This window comes from Acomys russatus, chromosome 29 (assembly GCF_903995435.1).
Source record: "Acomys russatus chromosome 29, mAcoRus1.1, whole genome shotgun sequence".
Lineage (NCBI taxonomy): Eukaryota > Metazoa > Chordata > Mammalia > Rodentia > Muridae > Acomys > Acomys russatus.
Window position 1 is genome coordinate 6373677 of NC_067165.1, and position 19858 is coordinate 6393534.

Sequence of the window (19858 nt, forward strand, 5' to 3'; positions counted from 1 at the left end):
TGGAGGCAGAAGGAAGCCCAGTGCTTTTCTCCGGCCCTGCCACACTTGGCTGTGGCTGTCATCCTCATGCCAGCCTGAAATGAGCGAGTGAGGGTGATAGATTCCCCCACAGAGAAAGAAACTGACTGGACCAGGTTTGGCCAAGCCAAGAGGCCGTGGATGGTCAGCAGAGAAGGGACAAAGTCCTTGTGCCTCCTGGCGAGTTTCTGGGGTGGGTTGGGGCTTCCTGCCCTGCCAGTTCTGCCTTAGCCCTGGGCATAGGTTAAGGGCTGGGGGAGCTGTCTTGCTTCCTGAGGGCTGTGCTCCCTTCTCTCTGCAGCTTTGTTTTGTGATGTCACTTCCTCCCTGCCCTTTTGGACCATGTTCACCTACCTGTTCCACTCTCTTGGGCTCCTCCCTTCTGGCTCATACTTCCTGCTCCCAGGCCCCGCCCCTTGCTACCCCTTTCTCCCATCCTGCCTGCTTTCTCCCTCAGACCTCACTCCTCCTGACTCCCAGTGTCCCTGCCTTCCTACCGCATGGTCTGTGCTGAACCCTCAGACCCCACTCCTCCTGACTCCCAAGTCCCCTCATACTTAACAGCTGAGCAACTAGAGGGCTCAAGATCTTGGTAGACTTGCCTCACAGACACACAGCTTGTTTGTGGCAAGTGTCTCTCACGTGACAAAAGTCAGGCTTCTCAAGTGCTCCGAGATTCATGGGTGCCAAGACAGCACCCAGGAGTGACTAGGCCCTCTTCCCCACCCCGTGGTTCATCCCAGGCAACTCCTGTGAGGGTTTGTCTCCCCTGCACCCGCAAATATGGGTGCCAATCTAGAACCCCAAAGATTTCCTCACTTTTTAAAAAATATGTATTTATTTACTATGTATATAGTATTCTGACTACATGTATGCCTGCACAGCAGAAGAGGGCACCAGATCTCATTATAGATGATTGTGAGCCACCATGTGGTTGCTGGGAATTGAACTCAGGACCTCTGGAAGAGCAGCCAGTGCTATTAACCTCTGAGCCATCTCTCCAGCCCCCAAGATTTCCTCATTTTAAGAGTTCTAAATTCTTAGTAGTCCAAGACTCTCTTTCTGCCCTTGTCCAGTGGGATGCAAAGTTTGGGATCCCTGTTTCCTGAACTATCCCATTGGTCAGAGACAGTGGTCATGTGGGGCGGGATCTTTGACTAGGGAGGGCTGCTTGGAAGAAGCAGCCAGAGAGGACCTTGAAGGCCAAGCAGAATTTGGGGCAGCAGGCTTGTTCACAGCTTCCCAACTGAATGAAAACCCAGCAGCCAACCCGCTGTCCATTTAATTGGTGTTGCCATAGCAACTTCCATAGCCTACTGGGTTCCTGGACTGGTGCCAGCCCCAGGATAGCATTTACAGCACATCATCCCTAACAGAACGATGACGGAGTACAGGAGGCTTGGGGTCTGGTTCGGTTGGGTCAGGTCCTTTGCCTTGAAACCTCAGCTTGGTTGTCTAGCCTTCCCAAGCCTCACTTTATCCATTTGTAAAATGGCATAGTGATACTGGCCTCATAAGGGATGTGTGCTTCCAGCGAAAACATACAGGCATTGGAGTAAGTGCCGGGGTTGTTATTATTGCATTGTACTTGGACTTCAAAATCTCTGCCCCCAACATAACAGTTTATTAGGCTATCTAGACACTAGATTCGTGCTATTTAATATCGCCATTAAAACATTATAAGGTGTGTGTGTGTGTCTGTGAGAGAGACAGACAGACAGACAGAGACAGAGAGACAGAAACTGAGAGACAGAGAGAGAGAGAGAGAGAGACAGACAGACAGACAGACAGACAGACAGAGACAGAGAAACAGAGGGACCTGGGATCAGGTACTCATCAAGTACAGCCGGAGTCACAATGGAAAACCCAGAACGTTTGCCTAATGAAGGTATCATTTGGGCTCTAATTATAGCTCCCTTGATTGGGGACGCCTCTGACCCACCTTCAGGCATCTGCTGGGAGGGGCGCAGGCAGGAAGAGGAGAGACTGCTTCAAGGGAAATGAGTTACAGATCTAGGTGCTACTTACTGCGTGTGGATGGCTTTTTTTTTTCCTCTCTTAGCCCTCGCTGCTTGCCCCTGCTCCCGTGCTCCCCTTCTTAGAGATCAAAAAGTACAGGCGATCCAAGGTCACCCATTGTGCCTGAAGCCGTGTAGAGGAGCCTGGTGTAACGCTGCTCCTTCGGGGAGACAGGGTGCAAGGGTGTGCTTCCTAAGACAAGGACCCAGCCAAGTGACACTAGTGGTTCCTTATGGCCCAAGTCTCCAGTCCCTTTAGATCAGACAATACCCGTTTGGAAGCTGTTTGTCCCTAAAGCTCAAGCCTCTAAAACTACAGGCTGGTGAGTAGCCGCCAGGTACTAACAACAAACATTTTCCTTTTTCCTTAATTTATTAATGTAGGAGCTGGAAAAGGTGCCTGAGGATTTGGATTTCTGCAACAAGATTCTCAGGAAATTAATAAATGCCTTCAGTCACTTTGGGGTGGCATTTCAAGCCCCCTCGCCAATGTTGTCTGGCAGTGGGGACTTTTGCTTCTGCCTTGGACAGCCAGCCAAGGGTGTCCCTTGGGAGCATCTATCCCAGAGGGAAAGGCTGCACTAGGGTGGGGACCATAAGCAACACGAGACACACAAGCTCCTGTGCACTCCCCAGAGGTGGAACCAGCACCCCACCCCCAGGCATTTACATTTTCATTGCCTGGGACAAGACAAGAGCAACTGTTCTCCTGAGCTCCACCTGTCTTCCAGGCTTTTGAGAGTAGGGATTTTCTGCGTTGCCTCATGCAAACCACTTCCCAGCCCTAGGGAATCTTTCAACTCCATTTTCAGCAGAGGAGACCCAGAGAGCACAGAAGTCAAATGTCTTATCTAAAGACTTTAGTAAATGAGATATGGTCCTAAGGCTATCAATTCTAAACCTTGGGCTCTTTCTCCCGTACCAGCTTGCCTGTAGGTCTAGGCTTCAAGGACCCTGAGAGTAGATATCAGATGGTCACATTGCCCAGCCTTCCTGAGGAAAGGCTAAGTGGGCACCCATTGGCCTTTCTGGCCATGCTGGAGAAGCAGCCCTGTCTCCTGTTGTGCTAAGTAGGGTAGACCTGGAATGGAAACCCAGCTTTACTCCTTCCATAAGACTCTCAGCAAGCAACTAACACTCTCCGGGCTTTGCCCCCTGCCCGGGAGATACCCATCAGCACTTGCGGCAGCTCGGGAGTGGAGAGCCAGGCCCAGTCCCAGCTTTGGGGAAAGAGCTAAATCACGAGAGAAGTGCAGGCGGTAAGGATGCAAGAGAGACAGGCATTTGACCCACCTGCCCATGTCTGGACCCTGAGCTGTCACTCCAAGAGACGCTTGTCAACTTGACCTCCTTGGCTTCTTTTGTCCTGGCGTTCCAAGAGCCTTGGCTCTTTAGAGGGTGAAGGGACTGGTAGCAGGCACTGCTAGGTCCTTGAGAGCCTGTAATTAGAACTGTCTATTTAGGGACACAGCAAATGCCTTATTAATTATAAAGAAAGGAAGCAGACAGATTGTTTAATCATTGTCCTTGTTGAAAGGTTATGCTGTTAACTGTATAAATATTCATTAAAAGTTCAATCGGCTGCCTGCTGCACTGAGGTGGTGGTGCATCTGGCCAAAGGCTGTTCCTGTCACCTCAGCTTCGAGGAAGAGAGTTTGGGGCTGGCTGTCAGTCATCTGTGGTTTGATGGAAAGACAGGGCCTTTGTGAGGGACCCAGACTCCGTCTTTCATGTGCTGTGCATGTTTGGGTGAGTTACTTGATGTCTCTGAATCTTAGGACTGCTGTCCTATTCAGTTTAGGAAACCCTACTGCCACAGTCCCTTTGAGAACAGTGCTCCCGGAATCTGTACTTGCAGCCTTCTTGCCTGTCAGAGTTCACAGTGAGGGGGATGACGAGTTGGTTCTTAATTGGTTCTGGATAGTAAAGCAAAGTGCCACACACCGGCCTGGGTATGTTGTGAATAGAGAACTCTATCTCATGTAGTTCTAGTGCCTATGCAGGGCGCCCACAGATTGGTGTCTGGTGAGGGTGCCTTCCTCAGAGATGCTGTTTTCTCACTCAGATCTTCATAATAGAGGGCGTAGAGTCCACCTCGAGCATTTACACCACTGTGTGCGTTCACATCCGTGCCGCTGTATTCCATAAGGGCATTTTCATACAAGTACCTTGTGTTAAGCGTATTCCTCCTCTTCCACCCCTCCCTCCCCTATTAGCCCCTTTGTTCCTGTATATAATTTTGCTTCTATTTTAGTGTCATATATACACACTTAATTTTATATATGCATATAAAATTAGGAGCACAAATGAGAGAAGACATGCAATATTTATCTTTCCGAGTCTGGCTTAATTGCTTAATGTGATTATCTCCGGCTGCATTTCCTTCTCCTGCAGATGACATAACTTTGCTCTTTATGGCTGAATCCCGCCGTGTATATATAGACCACATTTTGTTTTTAATCCACTCTGCAGCTTCTTCTATAAGAGGGCACTAACCCCACTGCTTAGGTGGAAAGTGGAAAGGGAAAACAAGTGGGTTTTTTTGGCCCAGAGCAGCCTGACCCACTCACGTGCTTGTAACTGTGGCCCTTTTCAACTCCCCCGTGAGGCTTAGTTTCCCGAGTGGGCTACTGCTCAGGGGTGACCTTCTCCCGCCCCCATTGCTTTCTTGGGGGCTTGCAAGCATTCAAACACCAGCATCACTTCTAGGGCGCCCTGGTATTAGAAAGAGACGAGGTGTGCCATCTCTTTTCAGTAATCAGGCTGTTAAGTCAGGGGTTCTCCCACAGAGATACCTGGGAACTGCTGGAGTTGAAAGTGGCCACTGAAATGCAGGTTTCAGGTTTTTTTTCTGCTTTTCCTGAGAGCTTGAATTCAGGCTCCAGCACCCAGGGATCCGATGTCCTTTTTTTTTTCCTTCCTGCACCAGCACCCGCACACACGTAGCAGACACACATGCAGTGGAAGAAAAATATAACACTTTTTTAAAAATGCAAATTCCTTGTCCTTAAACATCTAGATCCAGTTAATATGGCCTGGGGCCCAGGAACTTGAGCTTCTAATAGCCCCCTTAGTCCCAGACTCTTGGTTAGAGTGCCTTCTGGCCTGTCAGCTGGTCAGTTCTAGTTGTTTTGTGTTCGGAAGTATCAAGAGGGGCCCAAGGTTCTGCGTTGTTGGTGACAAACAGAAATGTTATCTCCAAACAAGGCACAAAGCAGCCTTTTTCCCTCTTAAAAAAAAAAAAAAAGACAGGATTTCTCTGTGTAGCCCTGGCTGTCCTGGAACTCACCCTGTAGACTAGGTTGGCATTGAACGCAGAGATTTGCCTGCCTCTGCCTCCTGAGTGCTGGGATTAAAAGCACGCACCACCGTCTTCTAGGGCAAGTGGCCAAACAATGGCCACTGTGTTCCCAGTGGACACGTGCCCCCACGGGATAGCTTCTGGATCCACATGGGACTGAAGACCCACTCCTCCCAGAGCAACGTGTACCATTTGGGGACCTTGATTTAGACGCCTGCCCCCGCCCACTGCCCCCATCCACTCTTCTGTGCCTTTTCTTGCCTTGGGCCACGTTTATGCATCTCTCGTAGCATCTCATTCCAGCCACAGAAATAAAATGAGAGGAAACAGATCAGAGATCAGAGTGAGACATGGGTCACCCCTCTTCTGGGCCTACAAACTGTGCCCAGTCCCTGATATCAGACAAAGCTGCCGAATCCTCATGTCATTCTCTGCTGTGTGTGTATGTGACTGGCACTCAGGCCTCTTACCATCATGTCTGGTACCCAGCGTGCTCAGCATTAGCCACTGAATGGACACACAAGACTCAAGAGTCTCATCCATTATGTGTGGATGATAACAACGGGCAGCATATAGGAAGCCTAGGCTTCAGTGCTCTTCTAAACGTTTTACAGACATTGATCTAGTCATGAAACCGATCCAGTGCAGCAGGTCGTGGTGTCATCAACACTTTGCTGACACAAAGAAGTATTTTAGGCCAAGGTCACGTGGCCAGTGAATGACTGAGCCGTGATTCAAGCCCAGGCAGCCAGCCTTCAGAGCCCACGTCTTCACTTTCCATGCTGGAGGCCAAGACATAATCCTCGCCCTGCTGGGTTATTATGAAGATCAAATGGAAATGTCTAGCACTGTGCCGGGCACAATCCAGAGACCTGAGGCTGGGACTCCCGCACACTGTGGAAGGCGGCGGGTGGGGGCGTGTGGCGGGGGTTGGGCGGGGGGGAGCCAACCAAAGAGGTCGGAGACACATCTGCCTCAGCTGTCACGTGGATTAGGGGAAGCTCGGAGGAAGAGCTTCCCCTAGTCCTGAATAGGGTTCTCATTCCTCCAAATTGAGAATCAGCCCTGGGGCTCTAGGCCCCTGATTGAGTCAGCCTCTGATTGCGACTGCAGTAATTATAGCTGCGCAGTCCCGCTGGGCCCTGCATGTGGAGGCTGCTCTCCGTGGTGGGCTCCACACCATCTTTGCAGAGACTTAGGTTGTTGCTGCTGAGGCTTTGACGGTCCTTCCAAGCCCACAGCTTCAGATCGCAGAGATGCTGATCGGAAGGTAAACCGAGGTCCAGTAAGGCATATCTCACCCAAAGGCACCCAGCTGAAACATAGTAAGGGTGTGGTGGCTCCATATTGCTAGTTCTTAAAGGGGAGATGAAGTGTGTAGGAGGGGTCCTTGGATCAAGAAAGACTTGGGCGTCTGGATCAGGAGACCATGAGAGAGTGTTAGGTGAGGCTGTGTGGGGTGCAGCCAGATTTAGGACTTAGAAAGAAAGCCTTTGGAGCGGATTGGCTTCCGCTGAAGACGTGGAGCAAGAGGGCCCTGGTGGAGTGCTGGGGACTTATACCAAGTAGCAGGGCTGGCTGGTGGGATGTCCTGTGTCATCCTTAGCTAAGCCATGCATGGATGTCTCTCTCCACAGCCAGTGAAGAGTGTCCTGCCGAGAAGTTAAGCTGCGGACCCACCAGCCACAAGTGCGTGCCTGCCTCGTGGCGCTGCGATGGGGAAAAGGATTGTGAGGGCGGAGCCGATGAGGCCGGCTGTCCAACCTGTGAGTCCAAGGCCAGAAGGGCAGCCGCAGGGCTACAGGGGCCTGTTTCTCTGTGGGGCCTGGTAGGGGGAAAGGGGAGAGTAAGGAGGAGAACATCAGAAATGGCTGGGCACTCGGGAGACGTTTTCTTCTTTCATCCTCACGGACCACCTCATGATTAGCCATCACCATCCCCGTTTTATGGGTTGAGGAAACTGAGGCTCAGACAAGGGAGGAAACGTGCCGGGGGGGGGGGGGGGTGGGCGGGGCTGCCGAGGGATAGAACTGAGATTCCAATTCAGGTCTAACACCCAGTTTTTTTGCCATGCCTGACATTTGCTCATCCATTCTGCAATTCTGCTGATTCTACTGATCTCCAAGCGGGGGAGGGGTGGAGGTGGGGGGGATCGAAAACTGGGTTGGATGAATGAAGTGAGATGTCTTGTGCCAGGACACTGGCGGCACTGGGAATGGGGCATGTGCTGACAAGATTCCTAGGGAATGAAGGACTACTGTTGCTGAAATCTCAGACTGGGCCACATTGTCGCATGCAGAGAAGCAGACTCAGCAGGGACAGATGGAAGTGGTCATTGGGACAGTTCCACATGGCTGAACTTCAAACATAAGATTATCTCCTCCTCAGAGAGCAGGCCAGCAAGGTTTGGGCCGGAGGATGGGGATGCTGGGATGGGGGTGGGGCGGGGGTGGGGTGGGCAACAATGATGACCACACCTGGCTCTCTGGATACCTGCCATGTGCCAGGTGGGGAGTAAGGTTCTAAAAGGGACAATAAGGTGATCCTTCAGTCTTCCCCTGGGGACCACAGACTGGCCGTGCTACTAGCCTGGGCTTGAGGTACATACAAGTGGTCATGCGGGAGGGTGTGCGCCAGGTACTTGCCTGCCACTGCCTCTCCAAGCATCTCCCCACCCCCACCTGGTCTCTCCCAGCCATCCCTCTGGTTCGGGAGCAAGGCCATCTCCTCTTAAGGCTTCTGAGATTCAGGTGTAGAGGGTTGATGGGTCTGAAGCAGAATGTGTATGGATGGGGGTGGGTAACAAGGATCCAGGCTAGGACCTGCACTTCAAAGCCTCAGTGATGGCAGCTGACTTCAGCTGTGATTGTTTTGTGAGAACTCATCCACCCATGGTAGTTCCCCCCACTTCTTCTCAACACCCCCAACTTGTACTCAATGGCCCTTCCAGTATAAAGCCACTATGGGAGTATCTGACTAGGGCATCTTGGGATAGGGACATTTCCTGGTAATTTTAGGAACCAAAGGTGAAAGAGAAAGGCTAATCAGGCTCCCTGTGACCTGGGCTGAGAAAGAGCCATTCTGTCTCCAGTTCTCTGAACCCCTTCCATTTGTGAATGCAAGGAGTGGGGTCCCTGGCCTTGGTGGGGGTCTGCCAGTTACCGTCAGCTTTCAGAACCTCGCTGAGAATCGAGTGTATGAAGCACTGGGCACTTTGGTCCCTGGGCATGGCTAAGCTGTGTCTGGACAGGAAAGAGGGTGTCGGCAGCAGCAATCTTGGGAGCCGAGGCCCCAGAGAGGATGTGATTTTCCCTTTGGTGCCCCCCCCCACATCTCAAAAGCCCAGAAGGGGGAAAAATGTAGCTGTCAAAGACTTGGTAGAGCTGTCAGAAGAACGTGACACGATCTCCGACACCGAAGATAGCGCTTTTATTTTATGTTCAGTAACAGTGAATTGACATCTTGTCACCAGAACATAGAAACGTGGGCTCAGGGTGCCCCCATGTGGAGAGATGTGGAGCTGCTGCCACCACCGTGTTTGTGGTGGGAGCCATAGCATTTCTGACTAGTGTCTGAAGATGTGAGAGAAAAGAAGGAGGCAAGGGGTGGATGCCATAAAGTAGTGACACTCAAGGACAAAACAAACAAACAAACAAAAAGCAGGAGATCTGAGAGGATGAGTCAGAGTAGAAGCAAATGCCCGGAACCTAAGTTCTGGGGATCTTGTCATAAGTGACCGTGAGCGAGGTGCTCCCGTCTCTGGGGCCTCAGCAACTGGGCTGGCTGGTCTCTAAGGCCTTTGCTGTGGACTCTAGACTAGCCTACCAGAGAGAGGAAGCCCAGGTCCCAGACAGGGCTAGGGCCTGCTCTTTATCACTTCATCCACACTCTGCAAGGAGCTCCGTGCCAGTCCTTAGAATAGTGCATGGGGTATGAAGGATACGGAACCCAGCCATGTGGGGTAGATGTGAAAGGCACACAGAAAGCAGGCTGCAAGAGAGAGAGGCTTCCTAAGCAGGAAACAGAAAGCATGTGATGGATGAAGGTGGAATTTGGGCCTGGGGCTGGGAAAGCAATGGTGGGGCTACAGTGGGTTCCCAGAAGATGGAACGGCTTGAATAAAACCTTGGAGGGGAGCTGTGTGCCCTGGGCCTAGCAAATCGTCAGGGTGGCCAGAGCTGAGGTATGTTCAGGAGTGAGGTGAGGGTAGTAGATGCCACTCTGGAGACTTAATCTCTATAAGCTATTTACACAACTATCCACAAGTGGGCAAACCCCTGCCTTGTCATCTGGTGTCAGCCATGTTACAGACGATTTCCGGTCCATCAAGACCATGATGCTCTGCAGTGTTGGAGCACTAATCAGCTCCACCATGCTGTTGGCTGCAGGGCAGAAATTCTGTGTACTTGGTGAAGCCCAGAGACTCAGAAAGGGCAAACATGGCCCAAGGTCAGCTCCCATTCTCCAGCAGGACCTATTCTAGCCTGTAGGTGAGGGTTAGACCTCCCTGTACCCCTGTAGCAGGAGCAGCGGGCTGGGTTATGGGGCATGGGATCTGGCCGGCCGACCGGCTCTCTGTCCTGCGCAGTGTGCGCCCCGCACGAGTTCCAGTGCAGCAACCGCTCCTGCCTGGCCTCTGTGTTCGTGTGCGATGGCGACGATGACTGCGGCGACGGCAGCGACGAGCGCGGCTGCTCGGACCCGGCCTGCCCGCCCCGCGAGTTCCGCTGTGGAGGAGGCGGCTCCTGCATCCCCGAGCGCTGGGTCTGCGACCGCCAGTTCGACTGCGAGGACCGCTCGGACGAGGCGGCCGAGCTCTGCGGGCGAGCGGGCCAGGGGACCTCCGTCACGCCAGCAGCCTGCGCCCCGACCGCCCAGTTCACCTGCCGCAGCGGCGAGTGCATACACCTGGGCTGGCGCTGCGATGGCGACCGTGACTGCAAGGACAAGTCTGACGAGGCTGACTGCTGTAAGCCCCCTACAGGTCACCCAGTCCCACCCAGAGCCTGCTGATATGGCCCCTCCTACTGGGAGTACATACCCTGCTTTCACAGAGACTTAAATGAAGTCACTTGTGGGAGGTCACATGGCTGTTAAGGAGCTCAGGTCTGGCTTCTTCACTGTGCCTTTGTCTCTGCTGTGTGGCCATTGCATCACACCTGTTCCTGCCCTTTCCTGTCACAGGCAGTCAGGCACTGGTTCTCTACCCCGTCCCGGTCCCCACCCAACCCAGAGACCTCAGTCCTAGGAGGGTCTGCACACTGGACCTGTCAGATTCTACTGACTGTTTCAGCTGTGTTGGGTCCCTCCCAGGACTTGGCAGATCCCTGCCGTCCCTCTCATCCAGGTCCAACCCACACAGTGCTATCTTCATCTGTGCGTTCCCCATCTCTGTCTGCACCTGAGCTTCTGGAAACGGGCCCTTAGTCTCCGGGCTCCCTCCAACACCCAGCAAGGCTCAGCGCATTCAGGAACGGTTGACTTGAGTGGACCATATATCACTAAGCCATGAGCACACCCAGGAGTCAGTGGGAAAACCTCATGTCTGTGCTGAGGTGGTGGACGGGGGAAACAGGAAGCAGGAGTGCTGTGTGACCTTTGGCAAGGCCTTCTCCCTCTCTGAGCTTCAGTCTCCCCGTGTGTACACTAGAGATGATTTGCCTAGGTGTCCTTTGAGGCCTCCTAAGCTCAGCCACTGGTTCCATTCTTTCCAGGGGTGGATGTGACAACGTGAGGTTGTGGGGGAAGGCTGTCACTACACCGCTCCTGACCTCCCCTCACCTTCTTTTCCGCAGCGCCAGGACCCTGCGGTGAGAATGAGTTCCAGTGTGGCGATGGGACTTGTGTCCTTGTAGTCAAACGCTGCAACCAGGAAAACGACTGCCTGGATGGAAGTGATGAAACTGGCTGCCTGCAGGGTGCGTGTGGTCCAGACGAGAGGCGGAGCCTCTGCGAGGAGAGAGGCCTTGTGACCCCAGCTTGGAGAGAACAGAGTTGGGGGGTGTTCTCCCCTTGATCTCTGAGATGCTTTTACCCTTCAGCATCATTTACTTGCCCATTATCACTTGCATATGGGGTTCTAGGGCCCAAGAACTGGACTTCTAATCACTTTGTAAACGCTGCAGAGGGCTAAGGGGGCATTACAGGGCACTGCAGGAAATCTAGCCCCAACCCCCCACCCCCACTGTCTGTGGATTTCCTTACTAGTTGGCAGACTGAGCAGACTGAAGCCCTGCAGCCAGAGAGTCCCTTTCAGTGTCACGTGGCTCGGTTGCTCACCTCACCACCTGCCCTGCCCACTAGTCATCTGGGGGAGCTCATTACAGTCAGTGGGCAGCGAGGCAGTGTACCTTATCCAAAGCTCATGAGGCAAACAGCCCCCTTCCTTGGGAGATGGTCAGTCCAGACTCAATCTCTATAGTGCTGCTGCATGGTCTTTCCCAAGACCCTAGCACCCCCAAGAACAGACGAAGACCCCCTGTGTGGATAGATGAGGCTCTGTCCTGGGAGAGGAGCTTCTACAGGCCTGGCCCCACAGTCTGTCCTAAGGTCCCCTAAGACACCCGTTAAGGCTGGTGCTTGAACTCTGTTCATTTTCTGTGAGCCTTGGTTGACCCCACCCAGCCCCGCCCTTCCCACCCACCGTCTCACAGGCACTGTCCACTCTCTTGTCTGGCCCGACAGAGTCAACTTGTGAGGGTCCCCGCAGATTTCAGTGTAAGAGTGGCGAATGCGTGGACGGCGGGAAAGTGTGTGATGATCAGAGGGACTGCCAGGACTGGTCGGATGAGCCTCAGAAAGAGTGTGGTATGCTACCTGTCTATACCTAACAGCTGAGCTAACGCTTGCACCGTGTACCCTCCTGGCATCCGGCCGGGATGTAGGCCCTCCACACCTGTTCTGGTCCTCTAGATCCTGTGGCAGCTGCAGCCTCACACTGGGCCATTTGCCACTGGGATCTCTTGCTCTATATTGCCGCAAAGCTCCAGGGGCCTTTCCGGTGCCTTCTAGATCTTTAAACATTAGGCTGTTTCTCGCAAAGTCAGCCTCCTCGTTTCTGCCGCATACAAACTGAGTGTGTGCCCTCTGCGAGTGTCTCTCTTCCTCTCCATTCCTGCCCTGCTGGTCTAGCCATGGCCTTCGCCCTTGGGCTCTTCCCGTCCTTCGCAGGACACCTCACAAAGTCAAAGGCTGGAAGAGGCAGCCAGGGAACCAGTTAGAAGCATGGCCAGGCACCACTCACTGCTCAGGCCAGGCAGGCCTGGATGGGAGGAGGGCATCCCAGCAGCCGGCAGTGTTGCCGTTGCCCTACATCCTACATCTGCATCCTGGAGGATGGGGGAGAGCTCAGACTTGCAGTGGATCTAGAGACAAGTAGATGAGCCAGGAGGAGCAGAGGCTTTGAGTTTGAGGGGGGCAAGGAACCCAGTGAGTGTGCATGCAGAAGAGTCGTCTCTGCTTGTCTCAGGCCAGAACTTCAAAGAACTGGGCAAAGGCGCCCCCAGAGAACGCAGTCTAGTTTGACCCCTCCTTGTCCTCTCTGGGGAAGACTGCCCAGCGTCTCCCTGCTGGATCCTCAGAGGATCACCATGCCCCAGGCTCCCCACCTCTTGGCTCACTGTCTGAGGATTTAATTAAAACCAGACTGGCTGAAAGGAAGCGTAGCTAAGCAGAGCTCGCTGAGCCTCCGCCTGGGCTTCAGGAGACAGATACTCACCCTGCTACCCCCAGGAAGAGATCCAGAAAGGGCTCCTGAAAAGGGAGACAGGGAAGCAGGAGCTGCTGAACCTGGCTCCGCACAACACTCAGAGCTGCAGTTATCCAGGGACTGCTAACCTACCAAATTCTATTCTCATCTTCTGCATGGCGCGTCAAGGAGAAATAACTCACTCGTTTGTGCCCACGTGTGTGTTCTTTTTGTCTGTGCTGGTGAGAGGCCAGTGTCTGTACCCACATCTCCTAGTTACTGCATTCATGCATCTCTGCCTGCGTTTCCATGTCTGTGGAGCCTGAGGACCTGTCTGTGCCTCTGCACATAAGCTGGTGTGTGTATGTGTATGTGTGTGTGTGCATGAAGGTGTGTGCATGCAAGTATGCACCGTGCTGGGGAAAGTGACATCGAATGCTACCCAGGCCTCTACACCACGCCTCTTCCTTCCTCTACAAGGCTACACAGAATTAGGGCGGGGCGGGGACTCCCTGCAGGCCTTCCAAAGAAGGTGTTCAGAGATAGAATAATTGGGATCTCCTAGCTTTTCTCTTCTACCAACCTATGCTGGCCTTGAGGCACTCTGTACCTTCTTTCACCAAAAGCCACAGTCATTTTGAGCTCTTCCCAAGCAGCCACCATCCTACACATAGCACTGGGCTAAGTGTCCGGTAAACAGAACTGTGGGGTTGGTTGCTGCCACTGCCTGCAAAAAGAGAGGAAGGAAGTGGAGGGCGCATGAGTGAGGCAGTGAGTGGTGGGAAACAAACGGATGGATGTGCTCATGGTATAAATAATAAAACCCGAGACAGGTGACCGAGGGTGTGAGTGACCGAATGACTCCCTGTGGTAGGTAGATCTCCCAGCAACTACTCCAAACCCCTCCGTGGCTCAGACCACCTCCAGAAGTCGGAGGCTTCCCAGGGATGGGCCTGACTGAGCTCCTCCCAGTCCCCCCAAAGTCATGGGCTTGCTATGGTCTTGTTCTTTCAGTTGCGCCAACATTCCAGGGGAACAGGAGGAGGCCCAGGGGTAAAGGGGACATTCCCTAAGCATGGCTCCGGCTGGAGGTGGGGACACCCACAGCTGTGCATGGCCTGGGATGGGCAGCTCCGACCAGCTGTACGCATGGCCACGGCTGGCTCCACTCAGCTCTGCTTTGCTTGGCGTGGTGGGCTGAAGGGTGGTGTGGGATTTTTTTTCCCCTGGCTTGCGGAATTAACTTTCTGTGGTTCTGTGGTTCTAAGCTCAGGAGATGCTGTGAGAACTTGGTAAGCCTTGGTCCTGGCCTCCCCTAGGATGCTCCAGAAGGTGGTGAGGGGGTGGAGAATGAGGGAACCAGTCCCAGATGACCTCTTGGCAATCCCTTCACCCTTTGCAGCACTTGGCGATCCTGGTCTAGGCTTGTGGCAAGGTAGATGAATGGGAGTTGAAAAAGCTCCTACCTCCGATCCAGGTAGGAGAGGAGTTTTGACTTGGCCACAGGCGTAGGTAAAGAAGGGTCCGGCCTGGAGACTGCGCTGTAGCAAATAAAGGCAAACTAACTCTGGGCCCTGCCATGAGAAAGCATACAATAGTGGGGGTTGAGGGGGCGGGAGGGGGAATAAGGCAGCAGTTTACAGAGATCTGAGGGAGCCCCTGCAGGTTGGCCAACCCTATAGAATAGCACTGGGAGGAGGAACAAAGCTACAGGAGGCAGCTCCTGTCAGGAAGGGATCTGTTAAGGGCAGCAGCATGCCGACGTGGCATCACCTGCCTTGAATCTGGAGACGGATATGCAGAAGCACTCAGAAGGTGTTCTTCAGGGGTGAACGTTATCCACGCAAGCTTAGGCTCAGAGGTTACTAGGAAGAAGGGACCGTGAAAGCAATGTGTTTGTGAGACCTCAGAGCTCCAGGAAAGGCCTAGCTGCCTCTAGTCTGGTAGCAGATGGAGCCGTGGCCTAGGAGGACAAGGACCTGCGTTCCCCTTGTTCCACTGGCCCTGCCAGGGACCTGCCCTCTGATCCTCCCTTCCTTCCCAGTCACCTGGCTATTGGTTCACTCAGCTTCCTGTTTTCCTGGTTCTGTTGGGGGGGAGCCGCCTGCTGCCCCAAGGCTTTGCTTTGCTCTGGGCCACTTCCCTGCTTGGCAGAGGAGTCCAACAGCCTGTGTCCCCTCCCCAGGCCTGAACGAGTGTCTGCACAATAATGGTGGCTGTTCCCACATCTGCACTGACCTCAAGATTGGCTTTGAGTGCACATGCCCAGCAGGCTTCCAGCTCTTGGACCAGAAGACCTGTGGTGGTGAGCCCTCCCCCATCCACCCAAGCAGATGCAGCTCCTCATGCCAGCTCTGACTTCTGGTCTCTTCCACAGACATTGATGAATGCCAGGACCCAGATGCCTGCAGCCAAATCTGTGTGAATTACAAGGGCTACTTTAAGTGTGAATGCCACCCTGGCTATGAGATGGACACACTGACCAAGAACTGCAAAGCCGTAGGTACGGACCTCCTAAGGGATAGACAGGGATCAACTCTGGAGGGTCTAGGATGCACCAAACTTCCACATATGCTAGGAGTGCTTAAACACACACGCGCGCACACACTAGGAAGCAGGTCGGGTGCACACGGCACTCAAAGCACAAACGAACATCACATGCACAGCGCACTGCACGCTAACACCCACAGGCATGGCTAGGGCCACTCATGGTAGCCCGCAGTGTTTACATCTGCACAGCGCACACTTGGACCACATAGCCACCACAGGCAGCTCACATGAGGAGCATGGCTTGTGATGTCTTCAGCCAGCTGACGTAATTGTTTAATTCTTCATATTAAATGCAACGGCACTAGAGATTCAGTCAGCATACGACACCAAGACTGAGGCAGACGAGAGAAAGGAAAGAAAGAAAGAAAGAAAGAAAAGAAAAGAAATATCGATAAATAAAATACAGCACACGGTGGCTGGGAAGTAAGGCTGAGGAGAGAGAAAGCAGGATGTGGTGACGGGAAAGTCTGACAGAATGGTGAGTTATGGTTTTAAATGCAATAGTCAGGGAAGCCCTCACTGAAAGAGAGTGGGAGCCTAATGGAGCTGAAAGAGTGAGCCCAAAAGCCACCTGCAGTGATGGCATTCCTGCCTGAAGGAACCGAAAATACAAAAGACCTCAGAAAGAACACGTGCTTGGATGTTACAGGGATAGCAAGGAAGCTGGGGGAGGCGATTAGAGGCAAGGTTCCCCCAAAGCCTTCCAAGCTGTTGTTAAGACTGACTTGATTTCTCCTGAGTCTGAGGGAAGCCCTCAGAGGGTTCTGAGTGGAAGGGAGATGCGTTGTAACATTTAAAGCTCTGCCTGGCTTCACTGCTGAGCGCAGACTGCTGAGAGCCAGCGCGAAGCCACATGTTACTGCAGTATTCCAGGAGAAGGGCTTGGAGCTGGCTGACCATGGGGGGTGAGGTGGGGGGTGGGGGGAAGTACTGAGAAGTGAACAGACGTGTGTATATTTTGAAGGCCAACCAACAAGATTTGCTTATACATTTAATATGGAATGCTAGAGAAAAATGAGCCAGAAGATTCCAAGGACAAATAACAGGGGCGGGGGGGGGGGGGGGGGGGGGAGGGGTTGTTGCTATTTCAGTATATGAGACAGATGGTGAAAGAAGCAAGTTTAGGAGGAATGTGTGTTGGACAGGTGAGTATAAGGAAACTGTAGCTCTCCACATGGAGGGATTAAACAAACAGTTCAGTGAAAGTCTGAAGTTTCACATAAATACTCAATAGAATACATAGATTATGGTAACACAGTAGCTACAATGCTTGATATGAGACCCATAAATCCCAAGCTATACCATCCATGCCATACACTATATAACACACGTTTTACACGTCATATGTGACCTGCCTTTATTACCATATGGGACGTGAATAACATGGCCAGTATATATATGCAGTAGAGAGAACGTTCTGGATATATACACCAAACCGTGTGACCATTTACGGTGCAGTTATACAGAAACTCAAGTCATAGACACACAGATCCCTGTTGCTGACACAGTTGTCAATCAGATTCACAATCACCCTCTAAACCAGCTTGTCACTTCAGAGAGGTAAAGTCGTGGCTGTTAATCGGCAGCGCGGGGAAAGTCCTGCTTTGCTGGTGGCCCAGCAGGCCTAGGAACCTAGCTTTCCGGCTGGTGCTTCCTGCACTCTGAGCCCCGTTGTGTATCATCGCTTCCCTCTTTCCCTTCTGCCCTGAAATAGCTCCCATCACCACACACAGTATATTTGTGTGTGTGTACTACACAGCCCCAGTTTTTACATGGCTCTGTACAGGGCCCATCCTGTCCCCCCATTAGCCTGGCACCGACACACAAAAATAGGGACCGGGTGGCTCACAGGAATGTGTACTGAAAACATGGGACCTGTGCCTGCTCCGTCTCAAAGCCACTTGGGGCTGGGCAGTGCAAGGTCCTTAAAGACCTCTGGGACAGCAGCCTTCCAGGTGGAAGGGACCTTTCTGAATCCAACTCTAGAGTCTAAAAGTCGGTTTTGGATCTACACGGTCAGTGCATGTATGTGATCTTGTCAGATTCTCCCGGTCCTGTCTCCGTGGGTGGCTCGGCAAACTTAATCCAGCCGACTCCTAGGATCTTTACGTGCCTCCTTAGGTGAGCCGTTTTCAGAGGATGGCAGGTGAAGCCCCAGGCAGAAAGGGTAGTCATCGCTGGGAAGAAAGATACTCCGGGGCCAAAGGAAAAAACTTGGAAAGAGCCTAGGGCGATGAAGCTTGGCTGGAGTAAAAGCCGAATGGCGGGCAGTTTTAGCTGGAATCCAGGACAGGACAAAAAGCGGGACAGGAAGCAGGGTTATGCTGCAAAAGGCCTCAGTGCAGGCGCGAGGCTGCGATGGGGGGGGGGGGGGGACGGGATTGTAGAGCTTCCGCTGTCTGCGGGTACTCATTATTTCACCTGTCCTTCCAGCCTATGAAGTAGGGACCGTCACCCCTACTTCGTAGGAAAAGGAGGCCCCGCCCCGGCAAACCAATGGCGGAAGCTTGGTCTAGACTCCCTGCTTCCTCCACTGACGCTGCCCCCCTTGCATGGCAGCTGGGAAGAGCCCCTCCCTGATCTTCACCAACCGACACGAGGTGCGAAGAATAGACCTGGTGAAGCGAGACTACTCGCGCCTCATCCCTATGCTGAGGAATGTGGTGGCACTGGACGTGGAAGTAGCTACCAACCGAATATACTGGTGCGACCTTTCCTACCGCAAGATCTACAGGTAAGCGGCATGCACCCTGCAGCCCAGCCGTGAGGGCCAGTTCCCAGTCTCTCAGGGCAGAGCTGGCCTTGAGAACGGATACAGACTCATAGTGGCAGTACAAGTGCCGGCACTTCGCCAGCCAGGACCGGCCAAGGCGGAGAGCTACTGTAGTGGGAACACAACCTTGAGTCCACATCCTAGACTGTGCCTGCCCCCTGGTGGCCTAGCAGGGAAGTGCAGCACAGAGGAAATGGGAAAGGGAGAACACTCCTGGGTTCTCGGAACTATACAAATAAGGCCACGTGTGTTCGGGACCCTGGGCACTCAAAATGACTAAGATGTGATCTCAGACTGGAGGGTCCCACATATAATTAGTGGGCCACCTTTTTGCCCTTATGGGAGGAACTTCTAAGGAGACCTCTGATCAATTTGATGGTTGGGAAGACTTCCTGGATGGTGGTACCCACTCATCACTGGGTCCCTGCCCCCCATCACTGGCTATGACTTCAGCAGTGGACTCTGACACTTGGGAAACTCCTGGGACACTTGGATCTTCCTCAGATGCCATAATATCTGGCCTCCTTGGAGAGCTAATTTTTGTTGTTGCTGCTGCCCTTGAGATCCACTTGGCTGGACTACTGATAACCATACATGGTGTAGACACTGAGTCACTGTCGAAAGAAAGATGAGGTGGGTAGGTGGATGGGTAGATGAGAAGTGTGATTCACTGACAACTAAGTTCCTCCCTTCCCACAGCGCGCGCGCGCGCACACACACACACACACACACACACACACGAGTTGATGCTTACATTCACAGAAGCAGCTAGAGCCTGTCTGACTGGGAGGCAGTGTTTACCGAGGGTGGGCACGGGGCTGAATGAGACATTACCTACATTAACTCACTGGTTAGACGTCTCAGGAATCTGGTTGGGGCTTTTACCAGCTGTGCTACTCATTTAGGTGGAAGCCTAGGAGGTTGGGGGGGGCGGGTGGGTGCACGGGTTGGGGGTGGGCAGTCTGTGCTTGAGGGGCAGGAACATGGGTGAGCAGTTCGCAATGCATTGAGCAAAGGTGCCCATGTGATAGCGAAGACCACTGTGCCAGGATTGCAGCGTCAGAGCTACGGCAAATGGACAGTATGGAAGCAGAGAGCACAGTGGGGGAGGGAACAGCAACCTGCAGGCAACGCCTGCTCTGCTGCCTCCTGTATGTTTGTATAGTCAGTTCTCTCTGCACTGCACAGCCCCCAGCAGACCCTCTTCATCTCGCCTCTGCATGTCATAAGACTCCCTCTCCCCCCCCCCCCCCCACCGCCAGCACTTTCCCTCCCTTCATCCCCCTCGCTCACGAGTCCATCCATCCATTCCACAGGTAACCTAACAGTCCTTGGGCCCATTCAGTTCCCTGTCTCACTGTTACCCCAAGGTGCACTCCCATCCTTTAGCGGTGCTCTCAGAGCTATCAGGGTGTGGGTCTTGCTGCACTCGCTTCCGCTTTTGCATCCCATAAACCGTCTCTAGCACAGCAAGTTCTGCACCATCTCAGAACACGCTGTCTTCTACACTT

General features: G+C 53.1%; 1 protein-coding gene across 6 annotated transcripts in view; it reads left to right on the forward strand.

Moving 5' to 3' along the window:
* Nucleotides 1-19858, forward strand: part of Lrp8 (LDL receptor related protein 8) — a 70805-nt gene that overhangs the window by 34048 nt on the left and 16899 nt on the right. For 2 of the 6 annotated variants that reach the window (XM_051171497.1, XM_051171498.1), the window contains exons 4-9: nucleotides 6975-7103; nucleotides 9926-10306; nucleotides 11133-11255; nucleotides 15210-15329; nucleotides 15402-15527; nucleotides 18134-18308. In XM_051171497.1, coding sequence (XP_051027454.1) covers nucleotides 6975-7103; nucleotides 9926-10306; nucleotides 11133-11255; nucleotides 15210-15329; nucleotides 15402-15527; nucleotides 18134-18308 — 1054 coding nt within the window. Of the gene's footprint in view, nucleotides 1-6974; nucleotides 7104-9925; nucleotides 10307-11132; nucleotides 11256-12021; nucleotides 12145-14038; nucleotides 14078-15209; nucleotides 15330-15401; nucleotides 15528-18133; nucleotides 18309-19858 lie in introns of all 6 variants that reach the window. The other 4 variants (XM_051171496.1, XM_051171499.1, XM_051171502.1 and 1 more) reach the window with 4 other exon arrangements.